At 39.7% G+C, this 25,321-nt stretch overlaps 1 protein-coding gene across 1 annotated transcript in view; it reads left to right on the forward strand.

The window, feature by feature from the left end:
- LOC132039377 (probable WRKY transcription factor 51) overlaps positions 1 to 11,671 on the forward strand; it is a 34,354-nt gene extending 22,683 nt beyond the window's left edge. The window contains exons 4-5 of the mRNA XM_059429867.1: positions 7,118 to 7,267; positions 11,325 to 11,671. Of these exons, the coding sequence (XP_059285850.1) occupies positions 7,118 to 7,267; positions 11,325 to 11,511 (337 nt within the window). The 3' untranslated portion in view covers positions 11,512 to 11,671. The remainder of the gene's footprint in view (positions 1 to 7,117; positions 7,268 to 11,324) is intronic.
- Positions 11,672 to 25,321: the final 13,650 nt, after the last annotated feature.

Raw genomic sequence — 25,321 nt, forward strand, 5'->3', positions numbered from 1 at the left:
ATCGAAGCAAAATGCGATTCTCTCCTGGTTGTCAACCAGGTGAATGGCGTCTTCGAAGTCAAGGATGAACGAATGCAAAGGTATCTTGAAAGGGTCCAGGTCATACTTCACCGGTTCAAAGAATGGACCATGCGGCATGTACCGAGGGAGCAGAACTGCGAGGCCGATGCGTTGGCCAGTTTGGGATCTTCAGTCGAAGGGGAAGAAATTAACCCCGGGACTGTGGTGCATTTGATGAACTCGGCAATAGATAACGGGCATGCTGAGATAAACACAATAGGTTTAACTTGGGATTGGCGCAATAAATACATCGACTATTTGCAAGACGGAAAGCTCCCCAATGACCCAAAGGAATCACGATCGCTAAGGACGAAACGGCAAAGACGGTTCGCATTTCGGTGGACGGCCGATTAGGCTGCGCGGTCTTTTCTTGGTCCTTTGGCCAAGTGTTAGGTCCCGGTGAAACCGAGTACGTGATGAGAAAAGTACACGAGGGGACGTGCGGGAATCACTCTGCGGAAGCCTTAGTCCAAAAAATCATTAGAGCCGGTTATTACCGGAACCTGATGGAGGAAGATGCGAAGAGTTTGTCCGAAGCGTGACGGATGTCAAAGACATGCTCCAATGATTCATCATCCCGTGAGGCGTCTTGCGCACTCGGTGGTATCCCCGGCCCTTCATGAAATGGGAATGGACATTGTTGGTCCATTGCCATGGGCACAGTGTAAGGCCCGCTTTAGTTTGTTTATGACCGACTATTTCTCGAAATGGGTTGAAGCAGCAAGCCTTCGAGAAAATACGAGAGAAAAAGTTATTGACTTCATTTGGGACCACATTATTGCCGGTTCGGCATTCGGCCCGAGATCACTGTGACAACGGCCCCCGGTTCGTTGGTGGCAAAGTTAATGATTTCCTTGAAGGATCGAAGATCAAGAAAATTATGTCGACTCCGTATCATCCGTGTGCGAACGGACCAAGTTTCGAATCCACGAACAAAACGATAATTCGTAATCCGAGAAAGAGACTTGAAACGTCGAAGCACCACCGGAGGGAAATATTAGTCGTGAGGTGCCGTGGGCTTACGTAACCACATCAAAGTCAAGTACGGGGGAAAACAACCTTCTCGGTCAACGGACCGAAGCCCTCATACCGTAGAAGTCGGAGAGCCCGCCTCCGGCTCAATTACACCACCGAGAATCAAACGAGGAGGCCATGGCCGTAAAACTCGATCTCACGGACGAGCTACGCGAGAACGCACTCATCCTTATCGCAACCCGAAACGAGAGGATGGAAAGGTACTATAACCGAGAGCTAACTTCCGACATTTCTAAATTGGGGACTTGGTGCTTCAAAAAGTTACCTTGAACACCAAGAATCCCAACGAGGGAAAACTGGGCCCGAACTGGGAAGGGCCATACAAGGTGACCGAGGTAACGGGTAAAGGGTCCTATCAGCTGGAATCCATGGACGGGCAACGGTTGCGCAACAACTGGAATGTGGCTCATTTGAAGAGATACTACTATTAAGGTTTGAACCCTTTTATCTTATTCACTTACCTTTTCTTTTTTGCAGGGATCCGAGTGCCCGACGTAGTTAACTTGCTAGGTCTGAAAACACGTGTTGCACTCTTTTCCTTGGCTCGGTTTTGTCCCAAATGGGTTTTTCGATAAGGTTTTTAATGAGGCGACAAGTACAACGTGTTACTAAAGTAGGAGTATGAATACCGGATAGTCGGGGGCAACACCCTACGGCCAGGGGCTTGATAGTGCTTACCCGATTTCACAGTTCGAATAAGCACTAAGGGGCTATGAGAATACATTCCGATGTAAGGACCAAACGATCAAAAGTGAGTCGTGTCCCCCTAATATTCACTATGGCGTAACCAATGCCGACCTTCCGTATTAGGTTTTGATGTAAGGACCAAACGATCAAAGCGAATCGTGTCCGCTTAGAATTTGCCACGGCAAAAAATGAAGTAAACGGATAAAGTCCTCATATGATGTACAAGTACTTGAAGTTTATTGAAAAATCAAATTATTACATTTCGGATTTATCTTCCTAGTAAAGTACTTTGCCGAAAATCGGGCACCATTTTATCCGTATATCCGATTCCGACACATACCAAATACGGCAAAGGCAACAAGGTTATAGCAAACCGAGCCTAAATCTTGAATACCCCGAATGGGGACTCTTTACACCAGAATTTGTGTAAGCAGAGATTCAGGTGTCCAAACCTAATCGAAATAAAAGAATAGCCACAAAATATCAACCCTAAAAATGCCTAACGTGATTCGGAGACGTCTGAATTCACAAAGCATAAATAAGTCCTGCGGGCAAACTTCTCTATTCGACTCCCGGATAAATCATACCGAATGAGATTAAAACTCTAATCATACAAGTCCGAAAGCGACTCCGATGTTCACTATCCTCGGGAAAGACCGGCAGTTTGAACAAGAATCATAACGAACATTCAAACAAAAGAATGGTCAACGGAAAGGATACGCTTTTTATATATACAAATCTTCTACACTAGAAATTTGTGAAAGTTCAAAATATTACAAAGACAAAACAAAAGAGAGTACAAGCCCTAGCCTATCCGGTATGACTGGAACCAGAATGCTCGGACTCTGTCCGTTCAGAGTCTTCGGAGTCGGAGTCAAGAGCCCTCTTTGCTGCTTCTTCAGTTCTTCTTGCCTCTAGAATAAGGGTCGGGAGATCAGTAAAGCCACGTTCGGCTTCCTCGAGGGTGATCCTCTGAGATCTCCACCGCTCATGCTCCACTACATCCGTTTGTGGGTATGCTCAAAGAACTTCCACATTTTTCAAGGCTTCGCCAAAACGGCTTCGGCTTCAGCCCGGGCCCGCTTAACCAGAATCCATTCCTCTCTTCGTCGAGGATACTCCGGATGGTTGGCGATTCAGCTCACTTTAAGTATATCATTCGCCTCGACCGTCTCTCCGAGTCTGGTTCTTAGTTCATCACACATTCGAGCCCTGTCCTCGGCTTTTTGCTCGAAAACCCTCATTCTCTCCGCATACTTAGTACTCTCGGATTCGAGTCGTCGGTGCCTCTCGGCCAAATTGGTGGCATCAGACTTAACCGAGTCGAGTTCTCCTCGGAGTTGGGAAATGGTGGTTTCGAGTTCACTCAGCTTGGAAAAGAGCCGAGTGTTGTCTTGACTAAGACCGATTTTCTCTTCCTCCAGAAGCCGGTTCCTCTGCACAACCCCGACTAACTCATCCTTCAGTCGAAGGTTCTCAGCCTTCGTTGCGTTAAGCTCGGGCTGAAGGTTGGCAAGGGACACTGCTCGGCTCAGCTCATCTTCCTTTATTTGCAAAAGGTGTTGGAATTTCGCCGTCTCTCGACCTTGGGCATCCAGCTGGCCTTTAAGGTCATCAATCTCTTGTTGGGCCCGGATGAAGCCCTCGTTTATAAGCACCACACTCTGTCAAAAGAGCAAAAACGTTAAAAACCAGAAACTCGCATCAAGTTATACAAGGCTTGGGCTAGAAGACTTACTCGATTGCCTGCATGCATTCCTTCGTTAATCAGGCTCTGCCAATGGATTCCGACCATTTTCCTTTTGTCCGAATCCGAGACGAGGGGCCTTAAGTAGCTTGCCACCCCCACCGGACGAGATAAGAAGCGCAATCTTCGAGGACCGCAATCACCTTTGCCGATCTTGGTTCTCTAGTTCCACGCTAGGAGCCGGAAAAATGCTCACCAGGCTTTCCCTCGCACCGGAATCGGTAGATCGATTAGCTGCCCTCGTGACCCGAGGGATGGGAGGATGGCCGAAACCGGTAGCCTCTCCGGTCGCAGGAGGCATGTCCAAAAACATTTCATCTAGATTATCCGGCCTCGGAGCAGTGGGTGTAGTCGGAACGGCACCAGCAGCCTCGGTAGAAATAGAGGCTTTAAACCCGGTGACGGGGTCCTCGGCAAGCAATGAACCGGTATCCTCCGGTGCCTCAGTGCCCGGTGGTGACTCGACTCTTGTCTCGATTCCGATAGGTCGACTCGAGTCCCGGATCTCCGTGGTCTTTGCGGGGGAATCTCCTCGGAAGACTCTTCACCCGTAATATCAACAAACTCAATAGACCTAAGAGGTGTTGGGTAAGTATTTCTTCCCCACCCGGTACCGCGCCGAGAAGTGGAGGGTCCTTCCTCGGTTGAAGGGGTGGAACCAGTTTCCTCCTCCTCCGGGACCGACTCAAAGGCGGGGGCCACACCGACCCTACGAACGATCACATCGGACTCTTCTTCGTCTCTCAGTGACCGGACGACGCGCCTTGCCCTTTTTCTTGGTTTGTCTCCTCTATCCGAGGGTTTCCTTCATTTTTGGGCAGCAGCAATAATTCTGGATGACCCGGCCGAGTCGAATGCCGATGTCGGCACAGCTTGTTCTGCTGCAATCCCGGGTCTGGGATGAACTGAACCCTTCGGTAAACCTAAAATTGAAGGGGTTATGGATAACATTCGGATTATTAAATGCGGACGACGTAATACCCGAGATTCAAAGCGGTGTTACCATGATTTTGGGCAATCCATCGGCCACGAGCCAGGATTCCCCATGTCAACTCTTCGTGTGAATGCCGGTCAAGGAGCGCCTCGACCCACTCGTTCATATGTGGAATGACCGGGGGTATCCATGCCACGGCTAATAAGAAGAAAAGGGGGAATGTAAGCGCGAAGGGTTAAATAAAGGAATATAGGAGTAAGTTAATGAAGTCGGGATCAAGAAACTTACGGTTGTCATTTCACTTTTCCGGAAGGGCATGTGTTCCTCGGGATAATATCCGAGGTTCTTACCCGAAACGAAGCGCTCTAACCAGCCCCGGTCTGTCTTCGTCCATTTTTTAGAAAATCGGATTCCGGCCTCGCTTGGCTAATTTTATTACGCCACCCCGGAATCGCCTTGGAGAATAAAGGCGAATCAAATGTGCCATCGTGAATGGTTTCTTGGAATTGTTGGCCAATAATCGGAGACAAGCTACCGTCCTCCAGATTATTGGATCAATTTGTGCAAGGGTCACATTATAGGTCCGACACATCTCCAATATGACCGGGTCAATTTCAGGTTCGAGCTTGAGCCTGAAGGGATAAGTGTAAACGTATAGAAGCCCTCCCGTAGTGGGTGATTGATTCATCCGGACCGAGAGCAAACACTTGTACCGGACAATTGTCCCATCCGTAGTCAATCCGGACAGTCGAGCCTATCCTCGGTGATGGAAGAGGGATATCGTCTTACGTCGTATCCTCTATCCGAAACTAGTGAAGGCTTCTACCTTCAAACTCTTTGTTGAAGTTGGGTTTGATCGGCACGATATCCGTAGGCTCGGCCACATTCTTTCCTTCTACTGAGACATCGGCTCAGCTCCATGGGAGGAAACCGAGGGAATATCCTGGGAGGTGGTTTCAGTATTGGCAGACGTTTGTGATGGGTGAGAGTTTGAAAATTTGATAAAGGGATGAAGGTAAGAAGATGGAAAGCGCGAAGCAAAAAAACAAAGCACAAATGAAAAGACGATCAGCAAAGCGACACTAGAGTTGAACAGGTTCCTTGTAAAGCTGGTTTCAACGACGAATGTGGGTGATTAGATAACGGAATCAACGATGAAGAAGAAGTTAGTGAAATGAGAATGAAGAACAGATGTGAAGGAGTAAGGAAGCTGAAGGGAAGATGGTGAAAATGAAGATGTAAAAATGGAGGAATGAAGGCGGTAAAGGGCTTTATATAGGCTTGGATCACACGGCGGTTACAAATCCCGACCAATAGACGAGTGCCACGTGTCCCGTAATTAATGAAGACGTGATTTGAAGAGACGTGCGTAGCGGCGGTTGCAGAGCTTGGACCTGTCGGGGCACGACACGTGGCAGATGGCAGAAGAAGGTGACAACTGTTCCTGCCAAAACGAGAAGATAAGAACGAGCCGATGAGATCCCCGGTTTCACGATTCATCCACTTCCTGTTACTCCGATAGGATCTCGGTCCGGAAAGTGTGAGGACTATCTGTATGCGGTAAAAATCGGGTAAAGTTTGTCCGGTGCGAACCGGGGTAGGTAAAAGGAAGAAAATGAACGATAGTGTTTGATCCGAAGAAGCTTCGCATAAATTCATTGTATCCGGAGATAACTCCTCATCGTGGTTGGTCCGGGGTCTGGTCCTTACATGGCCGAGTTGATCGTGGCCATTTGCCCGGTTCGAATATAGCGGAATCAGTCGTGGCCGTTGGTCCGTTTCTTTGTGACCATTCGATCGTGGCCGTTGGTCCGGATAATCGCTATTCACCCTCCACGTGTGGGAATCTTGTTGCACACCGTTTCCGACAAATCGTACGGTGTCGACCGTACGACCTGACCTTATCCATATTAGGTTTTCTTTATCCTAAAAGGGCTCCATGATGTATAGAAGGCCCATAGAGGAAAACTATAAATAGGAGTCATTCCCTCACTTTTTGGGGTTGGCTTTTTAGATCCAAGAGCTTTGTACTTTGAATATATATATATAAAAATCTCTCTCTCTCTTTGATTTCCTCAGACTTTGGTCCGGTTTTACAGCTTGAACAATTCATTGAATCACTTCATTCAAGTATTGCACGGAATATACATAAGATCTTAACTTAAACACATAATTCTCAATATCATTATCTAGTCTTTAGCACACCAACTCATATTCAGGCCATTTCATTAGCAAAATATATATATACATCTTTATTCACCAAAAAATAGATTAAAGTGCCATATATCCTATACCTCATTTACAAATTCAACTTATTATCCGATTTCGGGGTAAAACAAAGCTAAGAAGATCTTGGCTAGAATGATGACTTTTTCGAGCACCAAGCTCAGGAATATGTTTAGTTGCTTGGCCGATCATAATTTAGTAAAGATTTTAAGTGGGTTTTGTTTGAACTATAGTATTATATATGAGTTACCATATAAATTTTATACCGGATCTTGATCCTTTATTTATAGTTCTTGCAATAACCGATTTGAAATTAGGTAAATCTATATCACAAGCTAGCTCATGTTATACGATCATAATCTATTGTAAAACATTTTTATAATCGTTGGTATATATATTTATTTATGTAGTTTTTGATGTTTTTACAGAAAATCCAAAGTGGGGATAAAGAAATTAGAGAAGATAAATCAAAGACATGTTATTGTTTTTAGAACAAAGACTCAACTTGAGATCTTGGATGATGGATATAAATGGAGAAAGTATGGGAAGAAGAAGGTGAAAAGCAACACAAATCCAAGGTAAATTATAAATTATGAGCTCATGCATGCCCATCTCACCAATATGATGATCAATATTGACGCAAGATTTTTTCTGGGAGTAAATTCCACTTTTTTTTTTCTTTTTGAAATTTGAGTCACAATGTTATTACCCGAAAATTGCATACGTTTTAAGGCGGACTAGGCCTGACCTTCTTTTGAGAGTTGATAACTTGGAGAGATCAAGTTAAAAGAGCTATGAAAAATTACATGTTCCAAAACGCAAAAAAAAAAAAAAAAAATTAACAATAAAGATGGTACTTCAAGGTGGCTTGAAGATGAGCACACCAGGTTTTCTCTTCTTGACTCGAAAGGATGGTAATTGCCATCTATTAGTGTTACAAAAAAACCTCTAATCTGTTTATTTTACTTTGCTTTTGAAAAAGAATTATTTCAGAAATACTCAAGGAAATTTTCGAAGACACATGACATAGAGCAAAACCCAATTTTTTGGTTCTAAAAATCTACCAAATATTTCAAATTAACAAAGAGTACTTCACAAAAGACTCAAGCTTCAACAAGAATTAAAAATTACTGTTTGTGGGTATATACCTAAAAATAGGTAGAAAAAAGATTCAATCACTAATTATATTATGCATTAAATTTTTTGGTGGTCCTCATTATGATACATGCTCCAGATTTCTGCCCTTGATGAGTTCCTATCCTTTGGAAATGCTTCTTATTTTTGTCCTCACTGTTTCTAAACGAGGGGAAATTGAACCTTAAATTGATTAGATGAACATTCTCACCGACCAAGTTGTTTATTTGCTATGTATACCTTGAAGATTAGGGCCACTTCTAGCATTTGCTGCACTCAATCTTGGGGGTACCCAAGAATATATTCAGTTCGAGTTTTATATACATCATTGGTATCAAGAATAGCTAGCCAAAAAAGATATCTACAAGTAATTGTCTCTTTAGAATATAGGATTTGTAAGACATGTTGCCTATTACAATATGTAAAGATGACTTGATGGTGTAAAAATGATCATTAATTACACTATAGTGTATATATATATATAACTAAAACTCATTTCAAAATCATAATTAATTCTTGCTTCTAACATGGCCATATCGGTATTAATTAAGTGCTACTTAGTTAGATGTTATTGTTGATTGTGTACCTAGTTATTGTTCTTGCCAAAAAAAAAAAAAAAGTGTACCTGTATATTGTACTTGCTTCTTATGGTTAGTCACATGTCCCTGGTCCTGTCGCTATGAAATTTCTTTATTTGCTACACCAAATAGAAATTGTCCGACTCAAAGCACATATAGAAAGGTTATTATTTGTTTCTAGTTGTCGTTACTGTACTGGATATTTGTTTCTAAGTGGAGTACTTTAGTTTGATCACATAATGATATATCATGATTATATATATCAATAAACTGCTGAAGATGAATTTCATTCCACTGCTCAAAATAGTATTGTAACAATTTACAAGATAAGCTTAACAGAAAAGTGGTAATAGTAACTTGGTCTAGGAAAATATGAAGATTAAGAAAATATATTTTCTATATGTATATTGATATTTTAAGAAAATATATTGTCTATATGTATATTGTATATTGATATATTAAGAAAATATATTGTCTATATGTATATTGATATCGTCTATATGTATATTGTCTATTGCTATATGTATATTGATATTTGAATGAGCCTCGGAGAGTTCAAAGTAGTATATCTAACAAGGCCATCCAATATGACACCACATGGAGGTCTCAGGTTCGAAACCCCCTGCCTACAAAAAGCAAGGGATTTGCCTTCTGGGTCGAACTTGTCGCACGGGGCTTGCCTAGTGCGGGTTATCTCTTCTGTGTGGTTTGCGAGCTATTGCACAAAAGCGGGGTTTATCCTGTGTGCACCCGAAGGATAGCGGCGGCAGGTTACCTTGTCATAACAAAAAAAAAAATGCAGAAAGAGTATTTTGATTTTGGCATATAACACAATTATGAGATATTCAAAGTAGCGTGAATTTTCATTGCATTACATGCTGAAAGGACATTAATATAAATATGATAGTAGACTAGTTTGGATTTACGCTTGGTAGATCTGGAATAGAGGCTATACTTCTACTGAAAAGATTGATAGAAATTCATTGAGAGGAAAATCCCATTATTATAAGGGTAAAAACAAAAAAAAACAAAAAAGAACGTAAGTCTTAAATTAATTAAGAGACTCACATGCATGTTGAAATAGAGTGTCAGTTTGGAAAAACATATGAATTATTAAGGTTTGTTTGGTCACGATCTTTGAAGAGGAATTTTTTTTTTTAGACATGCAATTTGGATCTCAAAAGTTATACTTTTTCTTGTAAACATAAAAATTTCACAATCTGTGAAGACTATCAAAACTTCTCAAATTCTTACAATCTTACCAAATGAGCAAACCATAGCTCATAAACATGTAGAGAAATGAATCTTGAGCCTAACTCAACCCCAGAAGCTAGCTCATGAGGATAGCATTGTCCAAGTCCATGTAAGGAGACTACTCATCTCGAAGTGCAAAAATTAAGACCAGCTCATTTGAATGGCAAAAATTAAAGACCAACACTAAATAGGGACAAAGCTATGATATCATGTAAAGAAATGGATCTTGGGTCTAACTCAACTCCAAAAACTAGCTCACGAGGGGAGGATTGTCCAAGTCCATATAAGGAGACCACCCATCTCATTAACCACCGATGTGAGACATTTTCAAATATTAATTTTTAATTTTTTATAATTAAATTTATTTTTAAATTAAACAAATTGTGTAATTACACTTGTGCAACCAAACAGTACGCTTTTAATTACATAGTAATTATGTTATGACAAACAAACAGATCGTTCTAATTATAATAACGTGTAATATTAGGTTGTGCAATTACTCCCGAGTAATTACACCAATTCCAATTACTTGGTGGCTTTCCAAACAGACCCATAGTATAAAATTGAAATGGGTCCGAATGAACGTCAACATAGAAGACTCATATAGCTAGCAGACTCTAACTAATGCTATGCCTACCTATTTTGCAAAATTAATAGGAATTACTACAAATGTTCAATTGGAGGATGCAAGGTAAAGAAGAGGGTAGAAAGAGACGGACATGATTCAAGCTATTTGGATCTCAAAAGTTGTACTTTTTCTCGTAAACATAAAAAACTTCACAATCTGTGAAAACTATCAAAACTTCTCAAATTCTTACAATCTTACCAAATGACCAAGCCGTAGCTCATAAACATGTAGAGAAATAGATCTTGAGCCTAACTCAACTCCAGAAGCTAGCTCATGAGGGTAGCATTGTCCAAAACCATGTAAGGAGACCACTCATATCGAAGTGCAAAAATTAAAGACCAGCCCATTTGAATGGCAAAAATTAAAGACCAGCATTAAATAGGGACAAAAGTGCAAATGGCTCCTCATCTCATTAACCACCGATGTGAGATTTTTTCCATTCTTTAACACCCCACCTCATACCCAGGGATGCACATTTGATGTGTGGGCGATTTAATTTGGGGGCTCAACACCCCACCTCATGCCCAGGGATGGACATTTGGTGTGTGGGTAATTTAATTTGGGGGCTCAATATCGAGTGAGATGGTTCTGCTCTGATATCACGTAAAGAAATGAATCTTGAGTCTAACTCAACCCCAAAAACTAGCTCACGAGAGGAGGATTGCCCAAGTCCATATAAGGAGACCACCCATCTCATTAACCACCGATGTGGGAATATTAAGTTTTAATTTTTTATAATTAAATTTATTTTTAAATTAAACAAATGATGTAATTACACTTGTGCAACCAAACAGTACGCTTTTAATTACACAGTAATTATGTTATAACAAACAAACAGATCGTTGCAATTACAATAACGTGTAATTATTAGGTTGTGTAATTACTCCTTAGTAATTACACCAATTCCAATACCAGGTGGCTTTCCAAACAGACCCTTAGTATAAAATTGAAATGGGTCCGAATGAACGTCAACATAGAAGACTCATATAGCTAGCAGCCTCTAACTGTAACTAATGATATGCTTACCTATTTTATTAATAGGAATTACTACAAGTGTTCAATTGGAGGATGCAAGGTAAAGAAGAGGGTAGAAAGAGATGGACATGATTCAAGCTATTTGATTACAACATATGAAGGCAGACACAGCCATGAAAGCAGCTCCTCTATCAATTACAACCATGAAATGCCACTCAATTTCCTCAATGAATGGACGCATTGCTCTTGTTGATGATGAGAAATTTCAGATTTTACAACTTCCATTAGAAGGCAACAGGGTACCTTTGTGATTTTTAGCTAGTGTACAAATATACTGAACATTATATTCTATTATTTCATTAGTTAATATCATGTCATTCATGTGTGATATATATGACTTCTCGCAGTTTACAGCTACCATATAATTTTAATGTCTTATTGTTGATTAACTATGAGCAACACTGTTGTAAGTGTAAAAAATATTTTACCCGTACATATATATATTTATTCGTTAAAAGTTTTTTCTTGCTTATGTGGCCATGTCACGTCATATTTGGAGTATGTTTCTGCATCCCAATTCGTGTGATGATAGAGATTGAACATGAAACTTAAATCATGTTATTAAGCATGAAATGAGAAATTTAGACGTAAAGAACCACTCTTTGGCTTGACCCGCCAAAATTGGGTCTTCTTCCGCCAGGCGGTGGACCCCACTCTTTGACCTCAAATCAAAGGTAAATTATGTACATTGTCTTTTTTAAACTTTATACTCCCTCCGTTCCAAAAAGATTCGGTTACTTTTCTAGTTAATTTATCTTAAAAAGATTGATACATTTCTATATTTAGAAATAATTTAACTTTATAAGATGATTTACAGACATATAAATATCTAAGGCTTGTTTTAGACCACACATCTTAAAAAATTTCCTTTATTTCTTAAATTCTGTGTCAAATCAAACTAAGACTATGATTTTGAGACGGAAGGAGTTTTTAATCCAACGGTCCAACCTTAACATGAAAATTGGCACGGAAGGTGTACGATTTACTTTGTCAAAATCTATATACAGTATAATATAAAATTAGGCATAAACAAGGTGATGTGACACCTCTCTGCGCCACCATTCCCATTTATCTTTTATCTATTTTCCATATTTTTCCATTGACTACTCCATATTTAATAGCTCATGTAAAGACAATAAAGAATAAACAATTATAGTAAATAAATGAAAAAAAATGAAGTCATGTACTAGGCAATAGTGAGCGTTACCTAAGAACTGAAGCATTTGTGGAGGCAATAAACATATGTAGTAAATGATAGCAATTAATGGGAGATAACCTGGAAACACAACAATCTACTTCTTCTCCTATAATCCTCTCTTCTCTTTCCATTCTTCGGTTTTCTTTCAAAAAGATTCCAGCCTTCCTAATCTGCAATTTGTTTTCTTCTTTTCTACTTTCTTGATTTTAGATAGATTTATTTGACACCTTTTCCAACTAGATATACTTACCATTAGAATATTAATTGTTATTACTCTTTTCTATTTTTATTTCAAATTTTCATTAATTTTAATTGGAAAGGCTCTATTGTTGATCTTTGTTTGAGGCTTTTCCTAATTGAATTACTGAAAACTAGAATATTAAATGTGATTGTTAGTTTTTTGGTATTTCTTTTTAGTTATTTTCATATTTTATTGACTTTAAGTTTGTTATCTTTTGCAGGTTGGTCGGTATGTGAATTTGTTGGATTTGGATTATTTTATTTTTGAATTTAAGATATTGTCAAACATGTTTCACAAGTGAATTGTTAAATCTATTATGAGGGGTGGAATTGTTGCATTGTTCAATACATTTTGGAAGGAGTAACTTGCTACGTCCGTCTATGTTGGCACTCACAGAGATGTGCCTATCAGTGATTGAGCATCTACTACAAGACGTGTGAGGGATAGTTTGGAAGGCTTCCGAACAAGTTTTGTAAATTAAAGTTGATGTTGCCACACTATGGTTGAAACAAATATCTTATGATTTTTTTTATAGCTATCCACTCTGCAGGTTGTGTCATGGAGTCGAAGTACAACATGACTTGTAGGTAATATGAGCATTTAGAAATTGGAATGGAAAAGGTAATTTGTCAACTGATATTAACATTATATGCTTTTCTAACTGTTGTATCTTTAGATGTCGAATAGATAATTTTAAAATCATGTCATAATTATGCAGTACTGTAAATTTGAAGAACATGTGATTCTTTCTTTGGTGTTAAAATGATTTATGACTTATGAATAGCCTCTTTTCTAATGTTTTTTGCGTCAAGGAAAAGATGACAACTAAAAGAAATAATTTTACAGGAAAAATAGCATGAAAAAGTACTGACTGGAACGTAATTCAATGGTTGTTGTGTAGTTTCTTTCTTTTCATTCATATTTACTTATTTAAGAATTAGGAAAATTAAAAGTTTTACTACTGTTTAGAGAAAGGATAAAAATCAAACGCAAAATTAAAACTAAGAATCACATTTTAAAATCACAAATGCACCCTCCACCACACAAAAGTACAAATTTCCTTAATTGTTTTTCTTCTTACAAATATATTTTGACAACGAGCGCAATTCATTGAGCTCAAATTCTAATAAAATAATATATTTGTGACTTGATTAAATATATTGAACTATTTCCTATATGTATGTAAATTTTATTAAAATATTTTTCTATCTGGATAGATTTATAATGAGATGAAATTAAATATATTTATTAAACCGCATGAAGCGCAGGTAAGTTCTCTAGTTGAAATATATACACGCAAATTGAAAAGTATCCCATTAGACCAAATGATGCACTACTAAAAAATCACTATTTTCTCACTGAATTTCCCATTGAAAAATATTCAATAGGAATTTTCCACTGAATGTCCGTAGAAAAATCCTAAATAGTAGTTTTTTCACACGAAAATATTAATAAGTTTCCCAGAGTTTTAATGGGAACCGGTTTCCCACCATGCGTTTTTTCAGTGAGCTGGTTCGGCGGAAATGAGATGGAAAAATTATATTTTATAGCACAATTTCTCACTGAATGTCGTTGAAAAAATCCTTTGTTTCTAGGAGTGATGTTAACTTGTCAGTATTTATGAACAAACTAGTGAATTTGGCCGTGCTTGCGCGGCTTAGAATCTCTTTTTAGGATTTAGTGAATATGGAAGAATAAAAAATCAAATTTGAAAATAGATATACAATGTATGACAGTTGCATAAAACATTTAAAAAACAAATGTATAAGCCAAAAAATACATGTGAAAGGACATCACTAAAATAAATCCAAGTTCAAGCGTCACATATTAGTTTAAAGCGTCACATATTAGTTATTGATAAATTTTAATTATAACGGTTACGTATGCAATCTATTACCAGTATATGCATTTATGCCTTTATGGTAAGAAAACGATGAATAATTAATTATATCGAAAGGATGAACCATTAAATATGTTGTCTTATCAGTTATTGTCTGCTATTTCAACTAATCTTTTTCTTTTTTCCCACTATTTCTGGAACCCAAATTTGAGAGAAATTTAAACGTTACTTTCAGTATCAGAAACAAATACACAATAAAGAAAAGAAATGAAGTGAGGAGTGAAATTAAATTTCAAGCGTCATTATAAATACTTTAGAAGCTCACAAAGTTTCGTTGCCCTTATATTTGTCAAAACAAAAGAAATGATACAAATATCAAAAAGCGGATGAGTACAAATTCTCTCCCTATTCTTTCCTTTTCTCTATGATAATATTCAATTATCATGACCATTATTAGTATCCTTCCTTAAAGTGATCAACTCAATTTTCCTTTCTACTCTAATAATCTTATGGAAAATTACAAAAATCGATTTTTCCCTCTTGATTAACTTTTCCTTATAATGTTCATGATTTATGTGATATTTCAAAGCCCCTATCTTCCTCTTCTTTCACACATCTCTTTTTTAATTTATAAAAATCAAATGCCAATAAAGTGCATAAGTGAATGCACTCCAATAATTCTCAACTGTTATTCTTGATGAGGACTTTTCTTTATCCTACTCTTGTAATTTTATACGCCTCTTTCATATTCTCTTTGCTTTTTATATAGATATTTTATTCTTTTTACGTTCTCCTTGCAACTAATAATTACCCTTATTAGCTTTATAAATTGAGAGAGCTCGAAGGGTCAATATCCTATCATCCTCCTCGTCCATTAAAAGTATCTTTGGAACAATTGTTTGAAGCATAATTACATTTACTATTCTAGATTTTAATTAGTCTTTTCATTCAAATATTAGTGCCTCTTTCTACGTTTCTTCAAACGATCTAATATGTGTCTTAAATCATGCATATATAACTTTGATCTTTAAGAAAATTAAATATTTAACAAAATATATTATAAGTTGTACCCATAATACACAATTTTCTTTCTCATCTTCAAACCCTCCAGAAAATGAGAAACTGTTATCCTTCCTTGAATAACCAAATTAATTACCCTTCTCCTACTAAATTATAATCTTATGAAAATCCAAACACTAACTCTCTTGATTAATTATTTCTGCCATTACAATACACTTGTCTCTATAATTAATAGAGTGGAGTCGAGGAAGACACCGCTTAAGAGATACATAATGCAAAATAAATCACACAGAGAAACATAACAGATTTGAAGAAATTGACGAGACTGTCTCTGTAAAACTATCAAAAGGCCATTAGAAGGTGCTAGGAAGTTGAGTCCTTTTCAAGGTTCCTTTTTCCTACTGTTTGCATTTGCACATCAAATCATATCGATTTCCTCATCTGGAAACAATCTAATGGCACTTAATAGAGCATCTTAATGCAAGACAAAAAGGCAAAGCTATTACTTATTACATCTAAATCCACGCTATAACTACAAGCCTGCAACATACTAAAAGAGTAACAAAATATATATATATCGTTAGTGGTAATGTACTTATCATGGTTAAAGTTGAATCCCTAATATTGGCCACAAATAACGCCATATGTTCTTACGCACCAATAATGTGTATGAAATAATAATTGCGGCAAAAATATCAACGTGGGAAGAAAGGGTTAAAAAAAAAAAAAAAAAATCTGTACAGAGAATTTTGAATGAAATGGAGAAGAATGGTTAATGCAGAAGAAGATCGAGTCAAAAGTGATGAAATGAAGAAGATGTACTCTAGTATTTATAGTAACAAAAATACAATTAGTAACTTACATTGAGTATAGGAATAGAAGAATAACATATATTGAGTAGTTATAATAGAATGGGTATTTAGTGTATTAATAATTTAGTGAACGTGTTTCATAAGAATGAGCAACTGAAGAATTAAGACATAGGATAATTAAACAAATTGTTGGCTGTTTCATAATTAAGAATGGGCAGAACGTGTTTCATAATTGTTGGCTGTTAATTTTTTTTTTTTTAACCGAAATATATCACGGGATGTATTTATAATAAATAGGATAGAAAATGATCAATTTCCAATTATTAAAAAATTTAAATGAAAAAAATTGAAGGGAAAATCCAAAATAGGAAAAAAAGATAAATGAACTTGGCCATAGAGATGCCACATTACCTTTCATTATACAAACTTTTATATTATATATAGATTATATAATAGGAATTTGGTGGGTCCCCAATATTTGATGTTTCTAAGACCTACTTGGGGGAAGGGGGGGGGGGGTGCGGTCAAAGTACTCATAAATAATTAAAATTGGACATATTCAAACCGTACTTGTTGCAAAATATTATTTATAATAAGTTTTTAAGTAATTTGATAGTACAAAATTTCTTATCCTAATGGTATAAATTAAAGTCATTGTATACGGTAAAAATCGGGTCAACTTGTGGGAACCGGAGTAAAAGGTAGAGCCGAGGGGTCGCGAACACATTCAACTCTGCTTCAACACCGAGGGTATTTGCCGGACACGATAAATTCGAGCCTAAAATAGCGCACTCAATATAGGTTCGGATAATCAGTTATGGAGCAGGCCACGCGTCATCTAACCGTTCCGCCACTTGCGCTGACAATATAAAACGGGTGTCAGACCATACGAACGCCTTATCCATTTTAGGGTTTTTCTATAAGGGCTTTTTCTACATTGTACTAGGGCCCATTTGCTGTTAGCTATAAATAAAGGGCTATCCCTTCCTTTTTTTAGGTTAGCTTTTTACTATTCAAGATATTGTAATCAGCAAAGTGGCATAAATATTTCCTTAAGTATTTTGGCTCGGTTAAAGGAAGCATCCCGGACGGACCAATTCGCAGCATTTGTCAACTCTTCTTCTCTAGTTTCCATTGCTATTATTTGCTAATACATATCATTACTTATTCGTTACTACCTTATATTATAATTAAATCTATCCACATATCCTATCCACCACTTACAAATTTAATTGTTATCCACTATTTGGGGGTAAATAGTTTGGCGCCCACCGTGGGGCATAGGATAATAGTGGTGGTTTAATTTGCTATTTCCTTTTTCACTTGTTGTTTGAAAGTTTGTAGATTTGATGAAAATACGTTCGAAATGGCAAACAGCGGTCACTTCGGGCATGTATGTAAACAACAACGAGATAATTGTTGAAAACGAAAACAACAACGGGTTACGAAATCCGATCCGACCCAAATGCGGTCAACTCGAGAAGGCCTTAGCCGGCGAATACGTCAATCGAGGAGAATGCCGCCCTTCCGGCCACAGACCCTTTGAATAGCCATAACTCAATTACTTTGCCTCGGGCGCAGGCCCAGAAAACACCAAATATATCAGATGAAATTAACTTATGTTTGATATTTGAAATGTTGCAGAACCAAGATATTACCATAGCTTAGCTCCAGAGCAAAGAGATAAGGCAACATCGGCAAAGCCAAAAGGGGCTACCGAACCAAGGCGAGAGGAGGCACGAATTGTCGAAAGCAACGGATCCGGGGCTGGTTCATCTACAGAGGTTTTGAAAATGCTCGAAACTCTGGAAAAACGGGTCGATTCAATGGAGAAGAGGGTGGAAACATACAACTCTTGAGTGGACCAAATCCCAGGAGCGCCCCCGATCTTGAAGGGACCGGATTCAAAGAGATACATTCAAAGGCCCTTCCCTCCGAGTGCGGCCCCAAAGTTAATCCCAAAAAGGTTCAAGATGTCGGATATTCCAAAATATGATGGGACAACAGACCCACAGGAGCAAGTGACCTCGTACACTTATGCCATAAAAGGCAATGATGTCGAGAAGGATGAAATAGAGTCGGTATTGCTAAAAAAGTTTGGTGAAACATTGTCCAAAGGAGCACTGACTTGGTACGACCATACGCAAGAGCATTCCGTCACTTCTTTTGAGATGCTCGCGGATGCGTTTATCAAAGCCCATGCGAGCCAAGAAGGTGTACGAGACGAGAAGGCGGATATTTTTAGAATCACCCAAAGAGATAATGAGCTGCTATGAGAATTCGTGAATCGGTTCCAAAGGGAACGAATGGAACTTCCCCGGTCTCGAAAGAGTGGGCGGCCCAAGCTTTCACTAAGGGACTCAATCCCCGAAGCTCAACTGCCTTGTTTAAATTAAAAGAGAACCTATTAGAGTACGAGGCAGTAACTTGGGCCGATGTCCATAACAGGTACGAATCCAAGATTCGGGTCGAGGATGGTCAACTTAAACTTCTTCCCGGTCCAATAAATGAAAGTAAGAACTCTAAATAGTCGAGGAGGAACTATGAATCGGAGACAAGGCCATCGAGGGATGGATATCGACCATACTCTCAATCGGAGAAATCCAGCTTTAGGTCGGATAAGGGAAGAAGCGACCCCAGCCATTTCTTAAGTAGAAGTGATAAGCGAGCTAATCGTGGGTCAAATAGCCAAGGGTTGCTATTGAGAGGTGACGCCGGTAGTTCAGCCAGCAATGGAGACATACCGAGGTTATCAGAGTACAACTTCAACATCAACACATCAGACCTTGTCTCGGCTATCGGATGTATCACAGAAGCCAGGTGGCCAAGGCCGTTGAGATCTGATCCAGCTCAAAGGGATCCGAACGTGATGTGTGAGTATCATAAGATTCATGGCCATAGAACCGAGGACTGTCGCCAATTAAGGGAAGAGGTGGCTCGGTTGTTAAAAAACGGTCACCTTCGAGAATTCCTGAGTGAGCGAGCCAAAAGCCACTATAAAGGAAGGGAAAATCACAAACCAGTCGAGCCCGTGGAGCCGTAGCATGTGATCAACATGATAATTGGAGGAACGGATACGCCACGAGGACGGATGATAAAAAAGAATAAAGGTTTTGATTGAGTGAGAAAAGCGGACCAAGGATTACATGCCGAGGGTTCCATTCTCCTTCAACGATGAGGATGCAAAAAGGCATCGTTCAACCGCACAATGATGCATTGGTAATCTCTATTCTTATTTTTAAATCTCAAGTTAAACGTATTTTGATTGACCCAGGTAGTTCGGCCAACATTATCCGATGGAGAGTGGTAGAACAACTGAAGTTGCTGGATCAAATCATTCCGGTAGCTCGGGTGCTCAGCAGATTTAATATGGCAAGCGAAACTACAAAGGGAGAAATTTCTTTGCCGGTCAACATCAACGGGACTATTCAGCAGACCGTGTTCTATGTTATCGAAAGGGAGATGAAGTATAATGCTTTACTCGATAGACCGTGGATTCATAGCATGAGGGCGGTACTATCGACATTACATCATATGTTAAAGTTCCCAACTCCAAAAGGGATAAAAACTGTCTGTGGTTGACAACCCACAGCAAGGGAAATGTTCGCGATCGAAGAAGCCCCCTCGTTTTGAAGAAATCGGTTCAAAAGGTTAATAAGCCAATCAAAGACAAGGACACCAAATAGCAATTAAAGAACGCGGGCTCGAATGAAAAGCAGAAGGAGATGAGCCCGGATTTCGAAGAGGATGATTTCGGTGTGCCCAGATCATTCATATTACCGGATGATTTGGATGCGACCAAATCTACCGTGGAGAAGTTGGAGAAGATCATCCTGCTCATGCATTTATCGAATAGAAAGGTATACCTAGGCACGAGGTTAACCTCGGAGCTCGGGGAACAAGTTAATTAAATTTCTTTAAGCTAATGCCGATTGTTTTGTGTGGTCCCATATAGACATGACAGGTGTGCCACCGGAAGTGATAACGCATAAGCTCAGCCTCGATAATAAATTCACTCCGATCAAATAGAAAAGAAGACCGATAGCCGAATCAAAACATGCCTTCGTTAAAGATGAGGTAACAAAGCTTTTAAAAATAGGCTCTATCCGAGAGGTTAAATACCCGGACTGGTTGGCCAATGTCGTCGTTGTGCCGAAGAAAGGTAACAAATTTAGAATGTGCGTTGACTATAAAGATCTAAACAAAGCATGCCCGAAGGATTCATTCCCTATGCCTCACATTGATCGAATGATTGATGCGATAGCTGGGCATGAGATGTTAAGTTTTCTCGATGCCTACTCCGGGTACAACTAGATTCGGATGCACCCGGAGGATCAAGAGAAAACTTCTTTTATAACCCGATATGGGACTTATTGCTACAATGTCATGCCGTTCAGATTAAAAAATGTTGGAGCAACTTATCAACGCCTAGTTAACCGAATGTTCGAAGAACAGATAGGTAAAACAATGGAGGTTTACATTGATGATATGTTAGTCAAGTCTTTGGAAACAGAGGACCATTTAAAACGTTTGCAGGATACCTTCGATGTACTTCGCAAATACAATATGAAGCTGAACCCGGAGAAGTATGCCTTCGGGGTCTGATCTGGCAAATTTTTGGGCTTTATGGTATCAAACTGGGGGATTGAAATTAACTCAGACAAAATCAAAGCCGTTGAGGACATTGAAGTGGTGAACAACGTGAAGGCAGTGCAAAGGCTGACTGGAAGGATAGTAGCTCTGAGCCGATTCATCTCGAGGTCATCAGATAAAAGTCACCGTTTCTTCTCTCTGCTGAGGAAGAAGAATGACTTCGTTTGGACACCAGAATGTCAAAAGGCCTTGCAAGAGTTGAAGCGGTACTTGTCGAGCCCACCCTTGCTGCACACGCCGAAGGCAGATGAGCAAATGTTCCTATATCTAGTAGTATCCGAGGTTGCGGTAAGCGGCGTCTTGGTCAGAGAAGAAGGAGGTACGCAATTTTCGATCTATTATGTAAGTAGGACATTAGGGGATGCGAAAACCCATTATCCGCACCTTGATTAGCTTTGGCATTGGTAAGTGCTTCAATGAAGCTATAACCTTACTTTCAATGTCACCCCATATGTGTAGTAACTACTTACCTGCTAAAAAATGTCATGCATAAACCGGAACTATCGGGTAGGTTGACCAAATGGGCCGTAGAAATTAGCGGTTATGATATCGAGTATAAGCCTAGAATGACTATTAAATCTCAAATCTTAGCCGATTTTGTAGTAGACTTTACCCCCGCCACGATTCCCAAGGTAGAGAAAGAGCTCTTGTTAACTTCGGGAAAGGCTTCGGGTATCTGGACCCTATATACAGACGGGGCATCGAACCTAAAAGGGATCGGATTAGGCATTGTTCTTAAGGCCCCCGCAGGTGACGTTATTAGATAATCAATCAGAACCATGAAATTAACTAACAATGAAGCCCAGTATGAGGCTATGATTGCAGGTCTGGAATTGGCTCGGAGTTGAGGGGCCGAAGTGATCGAAGCAAAATGCGACTCTCTTCTAGTCGTGAACCAAGTCAATGGCGTCTTCGAGGTCAAGGATGAACGAATGCAAAGATACTTGAAAAAAAACTCTAGTAATATTGCATCGGTTTAAAGAATGGACCATGTAACATGTACCGAGAGAGTAGCGAACGAGGCAGATACATTGGCCAACTTACGCTTATCGGTTGAAGCGGAGGAGTTTAATTCTGGCACGGTCGTCCAATTGATGAACTCGGCAGTGAAAATTGGTCACGCTGAGATAAATGCAATGGGTCTGACATGGGATTGGTGCAACACATATATCAACTACTTGCATGATGGAGAACTCCCAAAAGAATCGAGGTCTCTTCGAACCAAAGTGGCCCGATTTTTCTTGGTAGACGATCAATTATATCGCCGGTCTTTCTACGGACCTTTGGCTAAGTGCTTAGGACCCGGAGAAATGGATTATGTGATGAGAGAAGTCCACGAAGGAACCTGTGGTTACCACTCCGGTGCTAAAGCCTTGGTTCCGAAGATTATCAGGGTAGGGTATTACTGGAACCAAATGGAAGAAGACGCGAAAAGCTATTTCCGTAGATGTTATGGGTTCCAAAACCATGCGCCAATGATACACCAACCGGGGGGAGTTACTGCACCCGGTCCTGTCCCCTTGGCCGTTTATGAAATCGGGAATGGATATCGTCGGTCCTTTACCATGGGCCCCAGGTAAAGCTCGTTTTATCTTATTTATGACTGATTACTTTTCAAAATGGGTTGAAGCGCAGGCTTTTGAGAAAGTTAGAGAGAAGGAGGTTATTAACTTCATATGGGACCACATCGTTTGTCGGTTCGGCATCCCAGCCGAGATAACTTGCGATAACGGTCGATAATTCATTGGCAATAAAGTTAATAACTTCCTCGAAGGGTTGAAGATCAAAAAGATTATGTCAACTCCGTATCACCCAAGTGCAAACGGACAGGCGGAATCAACGAACAAAACCATAAATCAAAATCTGAGGAAACAGTTAGAGACATCAAAACACAAATGGAAGGAAGTGCTACCGGAGGTATTATGGGCCTACAGAACGACATCAAAATCAAGCACGGGAGAAACGCCATTTTTTATGGTCTACGGGGCCGAGGCTTTAATCCCCGTAGAAGTTGGTGAGCCAAGTCTAAGGTTCCGGTATGCCACAAATGAGTCAAACGAAGAGGCTATGGCTGTAAAGCTTGACTTAACGGATGAACTACGCGAGAATACGTTAGTCTGTTTAGCAGCTCAAAAGTAGAGAATGGGAAGATACTACAATCGAAGGACAAACCTTCGACATTTCCAAGTTGGGGACTTAGTGCTTCGGAAGATTACCCTGCACACTAAGAATCCCGATGATGGAAAGTTGGGGATGAGATGGGAAGGACCGTATAAGGTAACCGAAATAACTGGCAAAGGATCGTATCAATTGAAAATCGGAGATGGCCAACAGCTGCACAACAACTGGAACGTGGCACACCTGAAGAAATACTATTGCTAAGGTATGACCCGCTAACCCTTTTGATTATTCTAAAAATTCTCACCTATCTTTCTACAGTGTTGTACCAGAATAAATTATGAAGGTGTTAGAATTAGGTCTGAAAACACGTGTTGCACTTTTTTCCTTAGCCCGATTTTGTCCCTAAGTGGGTTTTCTGCAAGGTTTTTAACGAGGCAACAAGTACAACGTGTTACCCTAGAAAGACGAGGCTAAGTGCCCATAAGCTCGAAGACTAGCTAAGTACCGGGACTGGATAATTGGCAGCATCATTTTTTGAATAGTGTTGCCCCGTTCATGCTTTATGGACAAACACTAGGAGACTACTATACCCCCGCCAAGACCCAAGAAGAGCTCATCGAAGCAAAACAAGAAACGACGTCAAGAAATCGTTTTTTGAAATTTGTTTTTTTTTGTAATTACCGAACCTTCTGTATTAGATTTGAATGTAAGGGCCAAACGATTGAACGAATCGTGCCTAGATAGTGTTGCTACGGTAAGAGCAGAAGGGATCGAATGAAATCCTTAGATTTGTATGAGAAAAACATTTGAGATATTAAGAGAAATACTTTTGAAAAGTATGCTTTAAATACGCTTTAACCCTATCTTTTACTACTATATAACCCTCGACTGGGGACTGTCGTCATAAAATTGACAAAGGCGGAAAGGTTGGAGTTAACCGAGCCCAATTCACTAAACTCAAACAGTCGGAGGAGGGTCTAATAGTCAAAGACCTCGACTCAAATACCCAAGGTGGTTCAGAGACGTCTGAATTCACAAAGCATAAAAAGGCCCCGCGGGCAAGCCACCTATAGTCATCGGTCAATATGAAATCGAAAAAAATAAAGCCCACAACCAATGAGTTAAGGTTGGCTCGATTTTCTAAGAAAAACGGTTAAAAGGCTTAGGGTCGAACCTCAGCCATTCTTTACGAAGCAAACATTAAAATACTAGTCGAAAAAAGTGCCCGACTCAAAGATCGAAGAAAATGATGGCAAAAGGAAATACGAATTTCATATATGGCAAAATAGGTCGAAGCTTTACACTTATGATTTTCATAGATCAAAACCAAAAAGAAAAAGGCTCATACAGGCCCTATTTTTACATAGATAAAAAAAGGCTCGTACAGGCCCTATTTCACTCTGTATGAGAAGAATCCGAGTCCTCAGAAATGGTCTCTTCAGAATCATCTTCGGAGCTGTCCTCGAGAGCTTTCTTAGCCCTATCCTCGATCATCTTTGCATCAAGTATGCGAGCCGTAATGTCTTCCATACCCCGTTGAACCTACTCGGGTGTGACCCTCCGGGATTTCCACTGCTCATGTTCAGCTAAACGAGCTTCGGTGGCCTCGATATCTTTACAAGCTTCCTCTAGGTCGGCCTGAGCTTTCTTTAATTTCTCCTCCAACTCGGACTTCATGTCACTCAGAGTGACCCGAACCTCGTTGACAGATGCCAGTTTGGTCTAAAAAGCATCATTGGCTAGAACAGTGGCCTCGAGCTGACCCTTGCGCTCATCACTTATCTGGGCTCGTGTCTCGGCCTTTTCTTCGATTATCCTCAACTTGTCTTTCTCGGCGACTCTCTCAGCTTCGAGCTGCCTAAACCTCTCTTCCGTTTTCGTAGCATCGACCTTAAAGGAATCAAGCCCTTCTCTTAGTTGGGCGATAGTAGCTTCGAACTCACTAAGTTTTGTGGCAAAATCGGTATTCTCTCGACTGAGATTTTTGTTATCCCCATCCAGGAGTTTGTTCTTTTCGACTACGTCATCGAGTTCAATCTTTAAACGGAGATTCTCCCTTTTTGCCGCTTCAAGCTCGGATTGGAGATTCGAGGGAATAGTGACCCGACTCAGTTGATC

The sequence above is a fragment of the Lycium ferocissimum genome, chromosome 12 (assembly GCF_029784015.1).
Source record: "Lycium ferocissimum isolate CSIRO_LF1 chromosome 12, AGI_CSIRO_Lferr_CH_V1, whole genome shotgun sequence".
Classification (NCBI taxonomy): domain Eukaryota; kingdom Viridiplantae; phylum Streptophyta; class Magnoliopsida; order Solanales; family Solanaceae; genus Lycium; species Lycium ferocissimum.